We start from the raw sequence: 16,688 nt of genomic DNA, 5'->3' as shown, positions 1-16,688 counted from the left end.
GGAGGGATAGTGGATATATTGGTAGAAGGATGTTGGAGATGGAGCTGCCTGGCAGGAGGGCAAGAGGACGGCCAAAGAGGAGATATATGGATGTCTTAACAGAGGACATGAAGTTGGCTAATGTTAGGGTAGAAGATGTCCATGACAGAGTGAGGTGGAAAACGATGATTCGCTGTGGCGACCCCTGATGGGAAAAGCCGAAAGAGAAAGAAGATCCTTTTGTATTGTGATTCTTCCATAGTAATACAAATTATTGAAAAAAATCCAAAATAAAGTTGTTTTTTGGAGATATTAGAACAGATTTATAACAAATTCCCCTTTTTTCCCCCTCGATGCAAGCAGATGTTTGTGAGGCCCAAATTGTTAGAGAAAATTCATCTGCTTAAAAAAAACAATTTATACAAGTGTTGAAAAACTATTTGACTGCTCAGCATCAACAAAAACAATAAAATGATGTTTGAACTTTTTTATTGTTTCATATTCCAAAGCAAATTAATACACAGCAAAATTGTGCTGGGGGCAGGCGGAGGCATCCAATTAAAACAAATGATCTCAAAAAGGGGAAAGTTGGAGTTCTAGGAGAGTACAGCAAGGTGGCATAACTTCAATTTTTTTTAGCTTCTTTTTTTCTGGTGGCACTAAAAATGTGTTTTTCTTCTTCCAAGTTTTCAGACAGTAAAGGACTCATAGCATGAACGTGCGTGTAAAGTGCTCAACTGGGGTAGCCAGCAAAACCTAATCTGGGTGTAAGATCAGATACAGAGCGATGGAAAAGCTTTGAATGTCAGAGCGAGAGTTGTCTTGTGTATCTTTACAGAGGTGGTGTTTCAGATACAAGCAGCTTTCAACAGTTTGACACCAACATCAGCTTCATCTGGATGTGATGGTATGTCAGTGTTTCTTCTTGCTTGACTTCTCAATCGTGGTCTCCACGATCATGGAAGTCTCCTCGTAACCTTTAACTTTGCGGCCATTTGAAAACTTCTCCACAGACTCCACCACCTCCAGCTTCTCATAGGTCATGGTGTCTGGGCTGAAGCCGCTGGAGCTGCTGGTGCTGGTGCTGGTACTGGTGCTTGAACTAGTGCTGTCACCTCGAGGGGCAGATTTTGGAGCTGGCCCACTTGGGTTATCATCATGAATTTTCTTGGGCTTATTGGGAGCAGGGGTGGGATCTTGGGACTTTGGACCAGAAGGTGGAGGGATGGGGTTTGGATCTTTTGAGGGAGGTTGTTTCTGCCCACTTTTGCCTTTCCCTTCACTATCTCCACCCTTTTCATCGTCCATTCCCTCTCCAGGATCTAGGGGAGCGGTGGGGCTGAGAGGTCTAGGCTTTATGACGGGTTGAGGTGGTGGAGGAGTAGGAGTATCGTATCCATACGGATCATACGGAAACATGCCATCTCTGATGGTGACAAAGATACGGCCAGCTGATGGCGTTGATGTGTAGAAGCGGGGATGCTGGTAGCTGCCATCACCTGTAACAAGGACGTACCGACCTTTGGTGTAGAAATCAGCTATTGGTTCTGGCCTTTGGTACTTCCTCATTCTGTCTCTGACTATGTTACAGAGAGTGTCAAAGGCTTTGCTGATCTGAGCTCCATCCGGGACGTCGTGAGGCGACATTTGTGTATGAACAGGCCTCTGCTCTTTTGTCTTTACCCTCTCCTCCTGCCTTTCCTCGGGTGGGACGCCTCTTGTTTCTTCGTTACCAGCCTCTTCATCTCTCCCCTCCTGGCTATTGTCAATCACGTCTTTCGGCGATAGTTCTTTTTTCCTCATCACCTTCTTGGCGTGGACCTTCTGCCGAGGCTTCATGTTTGTAAAATCTTGAATGGCCTGAGTGATGTCTGAACAAAACACGAATTCAAACAGTCAACTATAACAGAGGTAAAACAGAGTCTAGCGAATTCACAAGCATTGTTCGCCAGCATAGGAGGACTGTTTCAAGCTGCTTTCTTAATGCAAAGGCAGATTACTGTACACAGAAATATGACTTTAAATGCAAATGAGCAGAATGTTCTCATGGTGTCCTTACCCTTCCCCCTGGTTGATGCAGAGGGAGTGTGCGTGTAGTGGTAATTAGTTGTAAACAGGGTGATGGGGGTGCCAATTATTGCTGAATTCAACCTGCAGGAAACAGAGCAGTTAAATGTCACCGATGCATTAGGCAGCAGTTATAAGAAAAGCAAATGTGCTCAAGAGAATTTTTGTTTTTCTGCAAGTAAGAGAATGAAACCTCTAGTAAAACCGTACATGGCAACAGTGCTTTTGGAAAGGGACAAGGTTTAGTACTTGGACTTGTGTGTCTTTTTCTGATATCCCAGCCAACCCAATTAGCTCACACTCATTTATTCTCACAAGGAAAACAAAAAGTAAACTGTACTCATAAAAAAGGTAAAATGACTTTAGTTCACCTGCTATCTTCATTTTCTATGATCCTCTTGTACCGCTCCAGCTCGTTTTCAAGGGATGTCTGGTACATGGCCAGGTGGCGGGATTCACTGGTGAACTTCTCCAAAGATTTCTCAGCTTCTTCAATTTCTTTTCTCAGAGAATCAATTTTCTCGTTGTACATTTGAATCTCGTCATCGTAACTTTCCTGTGTGTTTTTGATTGCTTGGTCCACCATTGCAGTCTAAAAGATAAAAAAACAAACAAAAAAAGGTTATGTGTCGTACTGCATGGCCCTTCAAAACCATCATAAATATGAATGTGTACCTTTTTTAAAACTATAAATTGCTTGTTTTCTATTCACGAAAATACAGTTGGTCACATGACTATTATCAGTGTGTTAAGATGTTAGAATTTTAAGTATAATTGGGTACAAATAGTGATGTGGTGTGATGCATTCAAAAATGTATCACGTTAATATGACTTTTTTTTGTTGATAAAAATGCTATTTTACTTACATGTAGAGAAGCAAATGACAAAAAGAGAGGTGCACAATGTTATGACTGAGTTGTTGCTGCCACCTAGTGATGCATTTTAAATGCAGCAAGTGGTTGAGGTACATCCCTTCAAGGCTGGTATAAATAGATTAATCTTTAAGTTTTATCCTTGAAAACCAGCAAAGGTTCATGATAAAATAGGTCTTTCCATTTACATTTTAGTTAGTGAGTAAATTAATTCACCTGAAATCTTTATTGTTAGTGTGACCCACCTCATTTTGTAGCCGCTGCTTTTGGGCCTGCAGCTGACAGAGGGCGCTCTTGTATTCTTCCAGCTGACTCTGCAGACCTGGCACCTTCCTCTGGGCCAGCAGCTTTTCCTGCTCCTTCACACACACAAAAAAAGCATCAAAAATGTTACACAACAGTCTTTGACCTTTTCTGGTTTATTCAGTATTTACTGGGACAAAACAGAGGCACAATTTCCGTTCATCACAATGACTTTCTGGTGCACAGAAAGCAGACCTAGCAACAAGTGGTATTCATGGTGACTGGTGACTGACTGATTCAACCATTTACTGATAGTTGCTGTTTTATTGTATAAAGCACTAAAATAAAGATTTCGCCTTAAAACTTATGCTTGGCAAATGTGACTTATATTTGTTATAAATTAATTTCCTTCACCCTAATGTAATGGAAAACACATTAGTAAAAGTTAATGCATATTTTCATTAAAAAACAACGATAGAAACTTGTTTTTCTTTGATTCTAAGGATGTAAAGTGCTAAAATGAGTGCTTTAATGGAAAAACCTAACTGACCTTTTATGCACTGAACCCCCATACAAGTAATTCTAATGAAAATGTTTTAGCTTTAGATAAATAAATAAACTACCTGAAGGCTAACTCGGAGCTTAATGTTTACAAAAAAAAGTAAATTTTAAATTTAGAATCTTCATTTTATGCTCTGGGGCAGATGTTGCACTCGAAGAACAGATCGAAGTGGCAATCTGAGAGCACAATGAAGGACCACAGGGGTTTGTGAAAAAAAATCTACTTTAAACGCTGCACATCCTCACGTATGAATCTGAATTCAACACGGAGTTTTACGAAATATTTTCCTTTTGGCACACTTGTCACGAACATGACAATGAAATATAGAGAGCAAAATGTCTTCTGTACAGCAGGCTGCAAAAGCATTGATTTCTGCCACAGAGGCTGTCATTTAAACGTGACCACATGTGGGCGAAACTTTATTTGTTTTGTTTGGCAGTATGCGAGACAGAGAGTTCAACCCCCCCAACTCTCCATGGTGTTTATTATGTGTTTTGAAGAGAAAAGCACCGTCAAGCCAAGGATTTAAACCTCTAACCTACCAATTTGTAGAAGCCTGCTCAACCCAACATCCACCAGCTCCTCTTTTGCTAAATCTATATATATACACACACACACTTTTCCCACAAAATATCCTTGTTTTATAGGCTTTTTTATAGGCTGCAACAGTATATTCAAATTAAGAGTTAAAAACCTAATTTTATGAGAAATATTACTTAAAATAAAATGTTTTGAAGATAAGCAAAATATACAAGACTCGTTGTCTTAAAATAAGTCATAACATAATACTTGTCATGACAGCAGCTGCCCTGCCCCCCCAGCTGCTGCTCGTCACCTCTGATTCACTCCACCTGTTCACTTGAGTATATATTGCTGCCATGCAGCTCCACTCACTGCTGGAACGTCAAGTCTTCTGCCTGATTCCCAGCTTACTCATGCTTTGTGGTTTCAGTCTGTCTGCAAGCCTGCTTTTTGCTCCACGCTCTCAGATTGCCTGCCTGCCTGCCTGCCTGCCTGCCTGCCTGCCTGCCTGCCTGCCTGCCTGCCTGCCTGCCTGCCTGCCTGCCTGCCTGCCTGCCTGCCTGCCTGCCTGCCTGCCTGCCTGCCTGCCTGCCTGCCTGCCTGCCTGCCTGCCTGCCTGCCTGCCTGCCTGCCTGCTGCCTGCCTGCCTGCCTGCCTGCCTGCCTGCCTGCCTGCCTGCCTGCCTGCCTGCCTGCCTGCCTGCCTGCCTGCCTGCCTGCCTGCCTGCCTGCCTGCCTGCCTGCCTGCCTGCCTGCCTGCCTGCCTGCCTGCCTGCCTGCCTGCCTGCCTGCCTGAAGCTTCCAACAATCAACCTACCTGCCTGCGACCTCCAGTTTCTCACTGCCAAGTCCTCTCTCAAGATACCAAGCAGTAAGACATTCCTCATCTACAAAACTCTGTGTTCACGGACTTCCTCATTCCTAGACCGGCTCTGGACTCTGCTCCGTTCCCCTCCTCTCATTCCTCATCACCCACAAGTCTGCCTCAGCTCCCTCTGGTGTCAAGTTTCAGCCATCATCCTGCCTGCTCTGGTCCTCAAATAAACTCTGAAGTTCTTACTCCTGGGTCTGTCATATTTTGTTGGTCCTCAAGACCTGGTCCTGACAATACTGAAATGTTACTCGTAAGTTTGTTTTTATCTCATATTACGTTTAAAAAGATATTTAAACTAGAAACTATAAAAATACTTGGAGATACTTTGTGTTTTTGCATTTGATGATTTTTGGGTCACACCCACAGACTAAATATTGCATGAAGCCTTACCTTCTCCCAGTTTTCAGTGATCTATAATTTTCCATTCAGTCTGTTGGCCAGCATAGAAGAAAAACTTCCTCCCTGACTTTTTAAGAAAGTTTCTCCAGTTTGAAACATTACGTCAGCCACTCACTTTTTTGGAGTCTGACAACGATTTTGAAAGACTTTCTAAGACCCAAAACATTTATTTTCAAATTTACATGACTTTTTTAATACAGCCAAGTTTTAAAACGAGATTTGAATTATTTACTATCAACACAATTCAAATTCCACTGCAGCAAAAGGATTCTGTTAAGCTGTAAATACATTTTTATAGCTTTTAATGATTTAGATTGCAGAAGTAATTAATTCATTAGGCTGAGCAAGGTGTCAGTAACAAACCTTTTTTTTTTTTTTTTTAAGATGGAAATCTGCCATACACCGCTAATTATTTTGTGTTTCTTTTTTTATGAAAAAACACGTGACTTAATTAAGAGTTGACCCTAAGAGATCGTCAACATATTCTCACAACAATTTTTATTGCTTTGGCTGATATCATCTTAGCACATTAGAGCGGAGCTTAGATTTCATAATGCTGTCCACAGAGACTTAGATCAACCAATCAGGCTATTTCGGCATCAGGAGCAGCTCTGCTTCTCCACAATGTTTAAGCAAATCTGCTATGGAAATAATAATAATAATAATAATAATGGATTGGATTTATCTGCGCTTTTCATGACACTCAAAGCGCTTACATTGTAACCATTATTCATTCACTCCTTATTCATACTTGGTGATGGTAAGCTACTGATGTAGCCACAGCTGCCCTGGGGCAGACTGACAGAGGCGTGGCTGCCATTTCGCGCCTACGGCCCCTCTGACCATCACCGGGAACATTCATGCACATTCACACACCAGTGGAGCCACACTGGAGGCAAGGAGGGGAAGTGTCTTGCCCAAGGACACAACGACATTTTGGCTGGTGGGAGCGGGGATCGAACCGCCAACCCTTTGGTCATTGGACGACCCGCTCAACCACCTGAGCCACTGTCGCATGGTATTGCAAGGATAATTTGGATCAGCTTATTTTCACTTCATTATTTTCCCTGATGCTTATGTTCCTCGGGTCTTATCATTTAATTCTGCACACAGACTCATAAACTCATAATAAACTACAAACAAATGCAATCCTTTGTGCAGAGGAGCAAATGACCTCATCGACCCCAGACACTTTACAGCGCTGGCATACAAAGCAAACACCATCTTGCCCTCAGGAAAGTTGCAGCCACACACATAGACAGGCGCAGTGACAACACCAGTGAACCCACCTCAGAGATGCCAGCTGACACATTGGGAGTAAGGGGAAGTGTCTGGTTGATTTGCTGCAAAATATTTACGTAGGTCTGGATCTCTGCAAGGTTCTATTAAAAGGAAGATAACATGCAAATGATTATAAACCTTCAATTATCAGCAGGTTGTCAAACAAGTGTGGACAAGTGGAATCCACAAATAATAATTTAAAGGCTTTTAATCATCTTTGCGCAATCCGTATTTATCATAATGAATATTAGCCAATAAATATTAGCTACATTCCCTGATGTTATTAAATACTCCAAAGCTCAGAATCACAAGTTTATATGAAATGACCCCTTGATCCTTCTCCACTCAACACAGCAATTTATTATGCTGAGCAAACACAGCTGGATGGATTCAATTAGGATCATAAAGCAGCACTATGATGACAATTGTTCAGGCAAGAATGCCTATTGAAGGAACACCTGATGTCCGCTGCAATCTAGTCTTTCTGTGCCTCAGCATTTTTGCTGCCATTGTGTCAGACCTTCGAGCCATTTCTGTTGCACAGAGGGTACCTTGTCACTTTTAGTCCTTTTTTCTCTCTTTGCTTTTCACTTTTATTTCAATGCCTGGGATAAAGCAGGCTACTTTTTGCTTCTTTTCACTCATAGAAAACTGTTCCAAAGGTCTCAGACAGTCCACAGCAACACCTGCATCTTCAGCCTTTAAGCTTCCAATAACTGACAGGAAATTAGTGTTTCTCCGTAGGAAAAAACAAACAAATAAATACAAATACAAAAATACATTTTTAAACTTTATGACAATGATACGTGTATGTCAACCAAAATTATTCATCTGAAATTCCTTGCTTAGGTTAAAATTATTTTATGAAGCAATTTAGTGAGAAAAAATAATTTCAGAATTCCATTAAAGACATGCCAATTGCAAAGATTTCAGTATTTTAATATCTACATTTAGAAAGCAAGGCAGTTCTACAATTCTAAAATTTGTTCTTGATACTTTTGTACCTATCGGAAACTGTTGTAATTAAAGTTTTTTATTGTTAAATTTTTTTCTAAATTCTGCTGTCCCAATATTTTCTATCAGATTGTTGAAGCTCAGTATAAGGCACAGCTAACAAAAATATGGTCATAAGGCAAATAATTTCTTTCAAAAATAAAAGTTTCCTTTAAGTTTAAACCTTGATTTGAATGAAATATTGCATTTTTTTGCAATACTTAATTAAAAAATGCTCTGAAAATACAATTAACATCGTTATCAGTTGAACTAAAGCTTTCAGCCATAAAAACTTTGAAAAAATTATTGAGCTTAAGATGCGAGAAAATTGCTTTACTAAACAATTTATTACAAAACTTGTGTCTGTGGTTTTTACGTCCTAACTAAAAATAGTCATCGGATTTAGCTGTCTTTGTTATTTGATATTTGTTTACCTTCTTCTGTCTATCTCTGGTTGAATTGATGTCGTCTTGCAGAAACTGAGACTGGATCTGGTACTCCAGGTTTCTCAGTAGGGCGTTGTCAGCTTCCTGTGGAAAGAGAAAATAAAGATTTTTGTTACTAATTTCACTAGTCTACCAGAAATATGTCAAACAAATCTTGCTGTGTTTTCATTGACATAGTCATTTATTTGCGTTTGTCTGCATGAATGCACTTATCCACACAATACCTTGTTCAAATTCTCCAGAGTGCCGCGTAGCTGCTCCTGATAATCACATTCATTTTTATACCTGGAACATAAAGCATTCTCATGAGCAATTTTGTTCAGTTCGATTCACATTGCAGCAAATCACAACAAATGCAGCACTTTCCTTACAAAAATACCTGCTGATTTTGATAAAACTGTAGGCTTAATGAGAGCAGGAAGGAAGAAGTCTTTCAATCAAAGGAAAACTCGGCAGCAGATACAGAGAAGAAAAACTGTCCGCATTGGTCTCAACAACAACATTCTGAGTCGGGCTTTAAAATAAACTGTGAGTGGTGCATTTCTTAGGGCTGCTAAAATACAAAAACAATTTGATTTTGATTCAAAACCCAGTTTCAGCCTAGAGAAAAAACAATACATTTCTGTCAGTTTGTGGATTTGATTAACTAACTTTGCATTTTTTATATGACTGTTGATTTAAATAAACGAATAATTAGTTTTATATACCCAGATATAACACGAGGAAAACTTGTAATACAATATATCTTTTGCTATCTAGTAATAAACACGTTTTTTTTTCCCCCCGCTATGTAGAATTTGTTAGCCTTCAACCAATTACTACCGGGAGAGGCCCAGGCATTCCTGTGACCCCTAAAGGGATACAACTGGTCAGGAAAATGAACGGATGGATGGAATTTGCTACACAACTGAAGGTTTCTGCATTTCTGCAATAACAGAAAATATTCAGCTAAACCAACAAGGAAAATGTCCATTTTCTCCATGCAATGGACTGGATAAAGGCAATACTTTTCCTCTTTTTAAAATGTGGCAGCTGAAAATTTCCATATGAAATGCAAGTAAACAAACTTCTGCATTCATCACACAGCATTTTAAAATGTTTCCTCTGCCTCAAGATATTTTGTCACAACAGAACAGTCTGTGGGGAACCCATATTTATTTATATGAGGTTTTCTTCTGGAAAGAAATTTTGCATGCAAGTCCCCTCACCGCTTAATGCTTTTCAATGATCTGTTGACAGACTTAAATTAGTCTAGAGTCACAAATAATAATATAATAATTTTTTTTTCTTTTAAGAAAAGAAAAAAAAACACTATTATAGCTATTTTGGTGTTTTGTTCTAAATTTCCTTAAATACTAGCTGACTAAAGGGAGTTAGCTGCACTGTAATAGCTTTATAAAATGTTAACTTTCCTAGTCATTACTTAGCATTTTCACACCTTTGCTTTGAATTTTAGATTAAAATGCGTCTCTGAGAGAGAACTTTGACTTTTGATTCCCATTTAAAGCCCAACATCCACCAGCTGACTTACTTGATGGTATATTCATCAAGCATGCGGCAGGACTCCTTTAGCTCTCGCTCCAGCTTGGCTCGGTCAGAGCACAGCTCTCTAATGCGCTGCCTGTTGACTTCAATCTGCTCTGTGAAGGCCTCCTCAAGGCCACTGGCCTCTTCCATCCTCTGCAGCGTCTCCAGCTGTTTGCGAAACACAGCGTTGCGCTGTTCCAGGACTCGTGCCCTGTTGATGTAGCGGGCAAAGCGGCTGTTGAGCTCCTGAAGGTTTTCCCATCCATGGATGGCTGAGATGCCCGCAGAGATTTCAGAGTCCTCTCCGTCTTCATCACAGACATTGGAGCGTTCGCACTTTTCCTTGTGCACCTCGTGCCGGTATGTGGTCTTAAACATGGTGGTGCGCTTCTTTATCCCCCTCTGGGCTGATGGTATCCCCGGAGTTCTTGGTCTCCCTCAGCACCTTTAATGTGTGAAAACTTGGTTGCTTTCCCTTGGCTGTCTCATGCTAAACTAAACACTGCACAGCTCTGACCAAAGCCGAAATAGGCCTGGATCTCCCCCAGGCTTTCATTGTGTTTGCTATGAATCTGGGGCCTTCCAGTTTATTGTTGCTTTTGTGAGGCTGGTTTGGAAAACAGAACGGTTGATGACAAAGCAGAAACACACGAAAAAAAAACAACTGGCTGATCTGCGAATGCACTGGGTTCTCATGCACCATTATTTTAGGGCTGAGTCAGCCATTTTTTTTAGATCCTAGTGTGATGTGGTAGACTGGATGTGGGCCCTCTGCACAAACGGTGTCTTTTAAAAAAGGAAAGGTAGTCCATTACTATTCTGGTATTCAATGACTCATTTAATTAATCATTTATTAATATATGCAAATGGTTTGAATTTAGTGGGCAACACAATGCAAACATTATATGGTGGAATGAATTCCCGATGCCAGTGAAGGTTCTACGTCCATTTCTATCTTCTTTAAATTGGAACAAAAGGAAGGTTGTGGTAACATTGCAATTGAAGAAATATTTTGCCCACAAAAACTGTTTTTCACTGAGGTTTGTGTATTCTCCCCTCCACCTTTTTTCTTTCTATTTCTTTCTTTCCTTTTATTGTGACCTTTAGGCCAGCTGACAGACAGAGTGGGAGTGATGTAACAATGACGACAGGTCTGATTCCACTTGCTCTCCTCAGACTGTGTAAAAAGGTTGTTTCAAAAGGCTCTGCTGGTCAAATCTACACATCTGTCTGGGAAACTGCTGAAATAACACGTCAAAAGGGTTTAGATCAACCTCTGTCCACGTTTGTCTTCAGAACAGCTCACACAGCTCAGGGCAGAAAAGTGGGGCTTCAGGTCTACACCTGAAATTAGGTTACATAAGATCAATGCCATTAAACTAAAACAATAATGTGCAGGCACTAATGTGTAATTGAAGCGATAGATGTATGTTTTGCTGTGGTAAGAGGGCAGAGCGTGTAAAAGGGTGTGCCACTGCATTTCAAAATAATAGCTCATCATTTTTAACCCTGTAAAGAAAAAAAACTCAGTTAATGAAATCCAAGGAAAAAACTTTCCAAGATTATTTATCAATGGGATTTAGATAGTATCAATGATGATAAGCAGGTTGATTTGGTAAGTTTTTGCTTATAACAAAGTTAGTGTAGGATGCAAAAATATTGACACGAATGTTGACAAAAGCACCTAATTTACCCACTGTCTCAAATTTGATACACATATTTTTAACATGCTGCAAGAATTAATTTAAAAGTGTTTGCATTATTTCAATAAAGCAAGTAATGATTTAACATAAAAAAAAACAATAGATGAGTTATTCTCGCCATAAAGTTTTGAAAATTAGAAAAACGTTAACCACCAAGTGTTTTTTTTTTTTTTTTTTTTTTTTTTTTTTTTTTTTTTTTTTTCTCTTCCTTTATAACTTGTTCTGTCCAACAGCTGAGCAAACAGATTAGAGCTGAAGGCTTTTTGTGTTGGACAGGTTTTACTATCACAAAAAGAGGTTATATAGCTTCAAGAAACTAGAGTGTAGATTTGTATAAACCCCTTTTTGTCGTATTATTTTTTATTTATTTGTTACATTTAGTGTGTGTGGGGAGGGAGAGGGGAAGAATGTGAGGGGAGGGTGGAAGAGAGTAAAAGGAAAAAAGGTGAAAAGGTGGGGGATACAAGCACTGATTTGACTAAGTTATTAATTTAAGCTGTAACAATTATACCAGATCTGCTGGAAAGACGAATGTTACATCAAAGGTGAAAATCTGACACTAAGATGAGCGAGAAAAAAAAGCTGTCCATCAATACACTGTAGGTAAGGAGGAGGGATGAAGCAGACAGGGAGCAGTGTGGAGTGTGCACGTGCACGTGGGGGTGGAGATACATGCATGCTGCCGACGTGAACCGTGTGTTCATAAAGGGAGCCAGATCCTACCCAGCCAGACCAGCCAGACCAGGAGAGGGGAGGAGAGCCCCCCAGGCCAGAAGCCCCCCCAGCATCCGGACCCAGGCAGCCCGGGAGGGGAGGAGGAGGGGACCGCCCACCCCACCAGCCAGGCACAGAGAGGGCCCCCCTACAGGGGCCCCCCCAATGCCCAGAGGCACAAGCGAACCCAGTGTCCGGCCCCCAGGCCACAAGACAGGAGCGCTTAGCCGTACCAGGCGGCAGCCATGGGGGCCACCGGGCGCCGGACACCGAGACAAAGGCCAGGGACGAAGCCAGGGCCCCCGGAACCCAAGAGCCGGCCACCACCCGACCGGCGCCCCGTCCCCGCAAGCCAGCCCAGGCCCGCGACCTTAGCAACCCAGGGATCGCCACGCACCCACAGCCACAGCCACCCCCCTAAAACTCTACACACTACCATCCCCCCCGCCTTAATATCTGACCCCCCCTCCCCAACCCTCTCAGTGCCCTCCCCTCTCTGTGATGGGGAGGGAAAGCCCCAGAGGGTCCCAGCGAGCCAGCCCCCAGGTCGGTCCTACCCATGCACTCACACACACATACTCACAATCATCTGGTTACCCTCCCTACCCCCGCCGCCAAGCAGCAACCCCCCCCCAGCCGGCCGACCCCCAGCGCCGCATGCCCGACCCCTCCCGCAGCCGACAGGACACCCATAAGCCCGGCCGCCCCGAGAGGACCAGGCGGGTGAAGACCGGCCGCCCCCCCCCGACCCCACCCATGTATGGAGGTGTGGGAGTGCTGTGTGTGTGCTGCAGGTAAAATAGGAGGTCACCAGTGTGGGGGGATCCACCGCTGCCAAGCCGCAAAGCCCCCCACTCCGGAGTCCCTCTGTGAGTGGTGTGTATTTGCTGTGTGTGTGCTGCTAGCATGCAGTGTGTGTGTCTACAGAGGAAGTTAAAATTGTGGGGGGGCCAGCGAAAGGTGAGCACGGATGTTTCACCGTGCCCCCCTCCACCAGACCCTCTCCACAAGGCCCTAGATGAATCAGAGTGTCTAATATGCAAGTAAAAAACGGGGAGGAGGGCGGGTGCCAACGAGAACCCAGAGAGGGGCATCCCCAGTGAGCCCCGCCAGCATACCCCTCCCATCCAGATCCCGGGGCCCTATGTGCCTGTGTGCAATATTTGTTTGGGTGAGAGCGGGGAGGAGCGGGCGGATGGGCACAACCGGGGGAGAAGGTTCCCCCGAGCGACCGGCCCCCCAGCCGGCCGCGGTAGGCGCCCCCCCTCCCAGAGCGGCCGGGCAGCCAGAAACGCCAAGCCAGCCGCAGTCGGAGGCCAGAGCCTCGCGGCGCCGAGAGACAGCCAGCAAGGAAGGGTCCCGGTGCCAGAACGGGGGGGCAGGGGGTCCAGCCCCACCATTCATACCCTGGCCCCCCTAAGGACTAGCACACTGCCCCCCCAGGCCCCCCCCCCCAAAAAAATAAATAAGTAATAATAATAATAATAATAATAATACTAATAATACTAATAATAACAATAATAATAATAATAATAATAAAATAATTAATATAATAATAATAATAATAATAATAATAATGAAATAAACCCACCCAAGTGAACCCATTAACCCCTGCTGTGACTGCGGCGCCGACCCCCGGGGGGCCAGGCCACGCGCCAACTACCGGCCACGGGCGAAACACCGGCCACGGGCAGACGACCCCAGGCCCCAGAGCCCCAAGCCCCCCCCCAGCCCCCGCCACGGCGACCAGCCACCCAGCACGGCACCCGGCCGCCGTTCCCGGTCAGCCGCACTGCCTACCCTGCGCCCAGCAGGCACCCGCCCAGGAACCCCTGCCAAGTTGTCGGCAGAGTGTGCGCCCCCACCACCACCCCACCCAGGCAACCAGAGCCCCGAACCGGGAGAACGACAGGCCCGGCAGAGCCCACCCCCCCAAACCCACCCCGGCCCACCCAACCAGCCAGGACCCGGCTCAACCTATCACCATCCCACCCCCACTAGGTGATGTGACTAACCAGCTGGAGCCAGGGAGAGTCTGAAGCCGACAGGTTTTTTGTGGAGGACATTATCTCTGAACTAATATGCTCTGACATGAGGTTTCTGTAGTGGTTGATGCTAAGATTATTTTTAGATTTCCAGTTTAGGAGGATAGTTTTCTTTGCTATACATACAGCGGTGAGAACCATATAAGCCTTGTTAGATTCCATGTTGATGTTATTCAGGTCACCTAATAAGCAGAATTTGGGGCAAGCAGGAATCTTATGATTAAACCAGATTGATAAATCCTCACAAACCTTACGCCAGAATGATTGGACAGGTGGACAGACCCACAGGGCATGCAAATAGTCGTCTATGTTGTTACCTATGCACTGTGTGCATGTAGCAGACTGATTGAGACCCATTTTAAATAACCTCTGTCCGGTGTAGTGAGTTCTGTGGAGAATCTTGTATTGAATAAGTTGCAGATTAGGGCTTTTGGTCATATTAAAGGCATTCAAACAGATCTGTAGCCAAAATTGATCACTAGAATTCAATGATAGCTCAGACTCCCATTTTGTCATGGGTAAGTAAATGGTTTCATCTATGTCTGATAACATCTTATAAATTTTGGAGGTGAGTTTGGGATTTTTAAGGTCCATGAAATGTGTTACTGTAACCACCAAGTGTTTTTAAGGTTTAATGGAGGCAGCCATTTTTAATGAGCAGGATAAACCCTTCTACTGCCCCTAGTGGAATAATGATGAACTACAGGGCAGAAAACATGAACCAAGTTATATCCAATGGGCTCTTGTGGAAAGCTAATGAGATAGGATCATAGAATTGCTTGTAATATGATACAATTGGTTATATGGTTATATAGGATGAAGCAGATGCAAACATTAATACACTGTCATGGAATCTACAAAAAACTTGTTTTTTATCTTCATAGACACTGTTTGTTCTAATTTTTATGTTGTGATTTTGCTTGTATATGTGCCACTTATACATGTGACTCATTTTAAAGCTTTAAAATGTGAGTTCCATCCAATGAAGTAATGTGGAAAGAAGAACAAAAACTAATGTAATCCCCAGTGGCCAATGTACAAAAAAAGCTTCCAAAAACTTTCCGTAATTCTCTCACCTTGGGGATTTTTTTTAGACATTTCTTTAGGTTTAATTCTGGAAAGCTCTATTGCCCCGCTTTTCTTCCCCCTACCTTTCCTTGAATTCTCTTTATGTTCATTTCTATGTCAGCTTTGAAGATTTCTTTTTCATTCTAAATTTATACCACCTGTGCCTCTTTTTCCTCTTCCCAACTCATGAATTTATACCACTTGTTATTCTTTTCTGAATATTAGATCAATGGTTCTTCTTTGCGTGTAAAAATGTTTTATGCTCTCTCTAGGGTTTGCTCTCACTTGGATTGTTTTTTTTTTTTTTTAAGATTTCCAGCCACCATATATCTAAGGGTACCTGACTGCTTACAAAAAGTACTCTGTATTGGGTGTTATTGTTTCCAGCAGGGTACTTTTTTTCTCCTCAAATGGATTGTCACTCACATTTGATTATAACGTTTATCTTTCAGCCTTTTTGCACATAGTCAACAGCAAGGCTACAGGAAAGAAGACTCGCTGGGTTAAAAGGCCATCTTTACCCCAAAGCCAGCTGAAAAACGTGCTTTTAAAAGAGAGAGCCCCCGAAGACAAACATCTGAGGTATCCATTTTTGTCTGTTACCCCTGCTGCTCGAAAAACAATCTGCAGAATAATAGACGACTATGATCGATGGAGGATTCTGCTTTGACAGATTTCTTTTTTGGAATTTAGGAATGACACCAAAAACAGCACATTTGGCTCAAACACAGCCCAAGATCACTTACATAGAGTCCTCTTTGCAGCTTTTCTTTTAAACCTGGCCTCAATAAACTATCTCCCAATCTGTCTTCTTGCAGGCAGTCTAGATTAAAAGGTCTTGTGTATATTCTCCAGGGATAAGCAAAACGCCTGGATAAGGAACGCCTGACTGGTGCTCTCTTTTTCATCTGCATTCACTGGTTATGAGTGGCAGTAAATCTAAGGACCGGATGAGATCAGAGAGCTGTCCAAAACTGGAAATGAAAGGCGCATGCTTATCCAGCTAGTCAGGTCTCCTGGGCTACAGTGACAGAGTCGAGCGAGGATGAACAAGCAGCAACAATGTTTAAAGGGTCGTAAAAATCTTATAGGAACATCCAAAGTCTGTTGCATCATCCCTCTTCACACTGAAGGGTGGACTTGTTCAAGACAACCAGCTTTTTCTCTGCCTCTGACCAATAGATGGCTGAAGGAGCTGACAACTTTTCCACTGATCATTATGTTTGTTGTAGAAGAGCACTCAGAGAATCTGCCAGCCCATCACACTCAATGCAAGATGCCACAAAAAGCCATCGTACTGCTATTGACGGATGATTGTCAGAGATAATGCAGAGAACCCAAAGGCCAGCTCACTATTACACTGAGAAATTGATCCTAAAAAGTCATCAGTGCTG

The 16,688-nt window shown here is 42.9% G+C and overlaps 1 protein-coding gene across 1 annotated transcript; it reads right to left on the bottom strand.

The window, feature by feature from the left end:
- Positions 1–451: 451 nt before the first annotated feature.
- Positions 452–10,305, bottom strand: bfsp1 (beaded filament structural protein 1). Its single transcript, XM_011484411.3, has 8 exons — positions 9,769–10,305; positions 8,462–8,522; positions 8,226–8,321; positions 6,807–6,899; positions 3,164–3,277; positions 2,418–2,638; positions 2,039–2,130; positions 452–1,850 (listed from the first exon to the last, which is right to left on the bottom strand). The coding sequence occupies exons 1-8, from the start codon at positions 10,140–10,142 to the stop codon at positions 892–894; spliced, it is 2,010 nt and encodes a 669-aa protein (XP_011482713.1). The 5' UTR covers positions 10,143–10,305; the 3' UTR covers positions 452–891.
- Between the last annotated feature and the right edge of the window lie 6,383 nt (positions 10,306–16,688).

This window comes from Oryzias latipes, chromosome 15 (genome assembly GCF_002234675.1).
Source record: "Oryzias latipes chromosome 15, ASM223467v1".
In the NCBI taxonomy this organism is placed as follows: domain Eukaryota; kingdom Metazoa; phylum Chordata; class Actinopteri; order Beloniformes; family Adrianichthyidae; genus Oryzias; species Oryzias latipes.
The sequence above is the reverse complement of the archived record's forward strand: the minus strand, read 5'-3'. Positions and strand labels throughout refer to the sequence as shown.

Excerpts from the sequence above, each read along its gene's own strand:
- bfsp1 (XM_011484411.3), bottom strand. The coding sequence starts at position 10,142 with ATGTTTAAGACCACATACCGGCACGAGGTGCACAAGGAAAAGTGCGAA. Across the intron at positions 8,523-9,768 it reads CTTGATGAATATACCATCAA|GTATAAAAATGAATGTGATT; the intron begins GTAAGTCAGCTG and ends TTTATGTTCCAG. Across the intron at positions 3,278-6,806 it reads TGTCAGCTGGCATCTCTGAG|GAGCAGGAAAAGCTGCTGGC; the intron begins GTGGGTTCACTG and ends GTGTGTGTGAAG.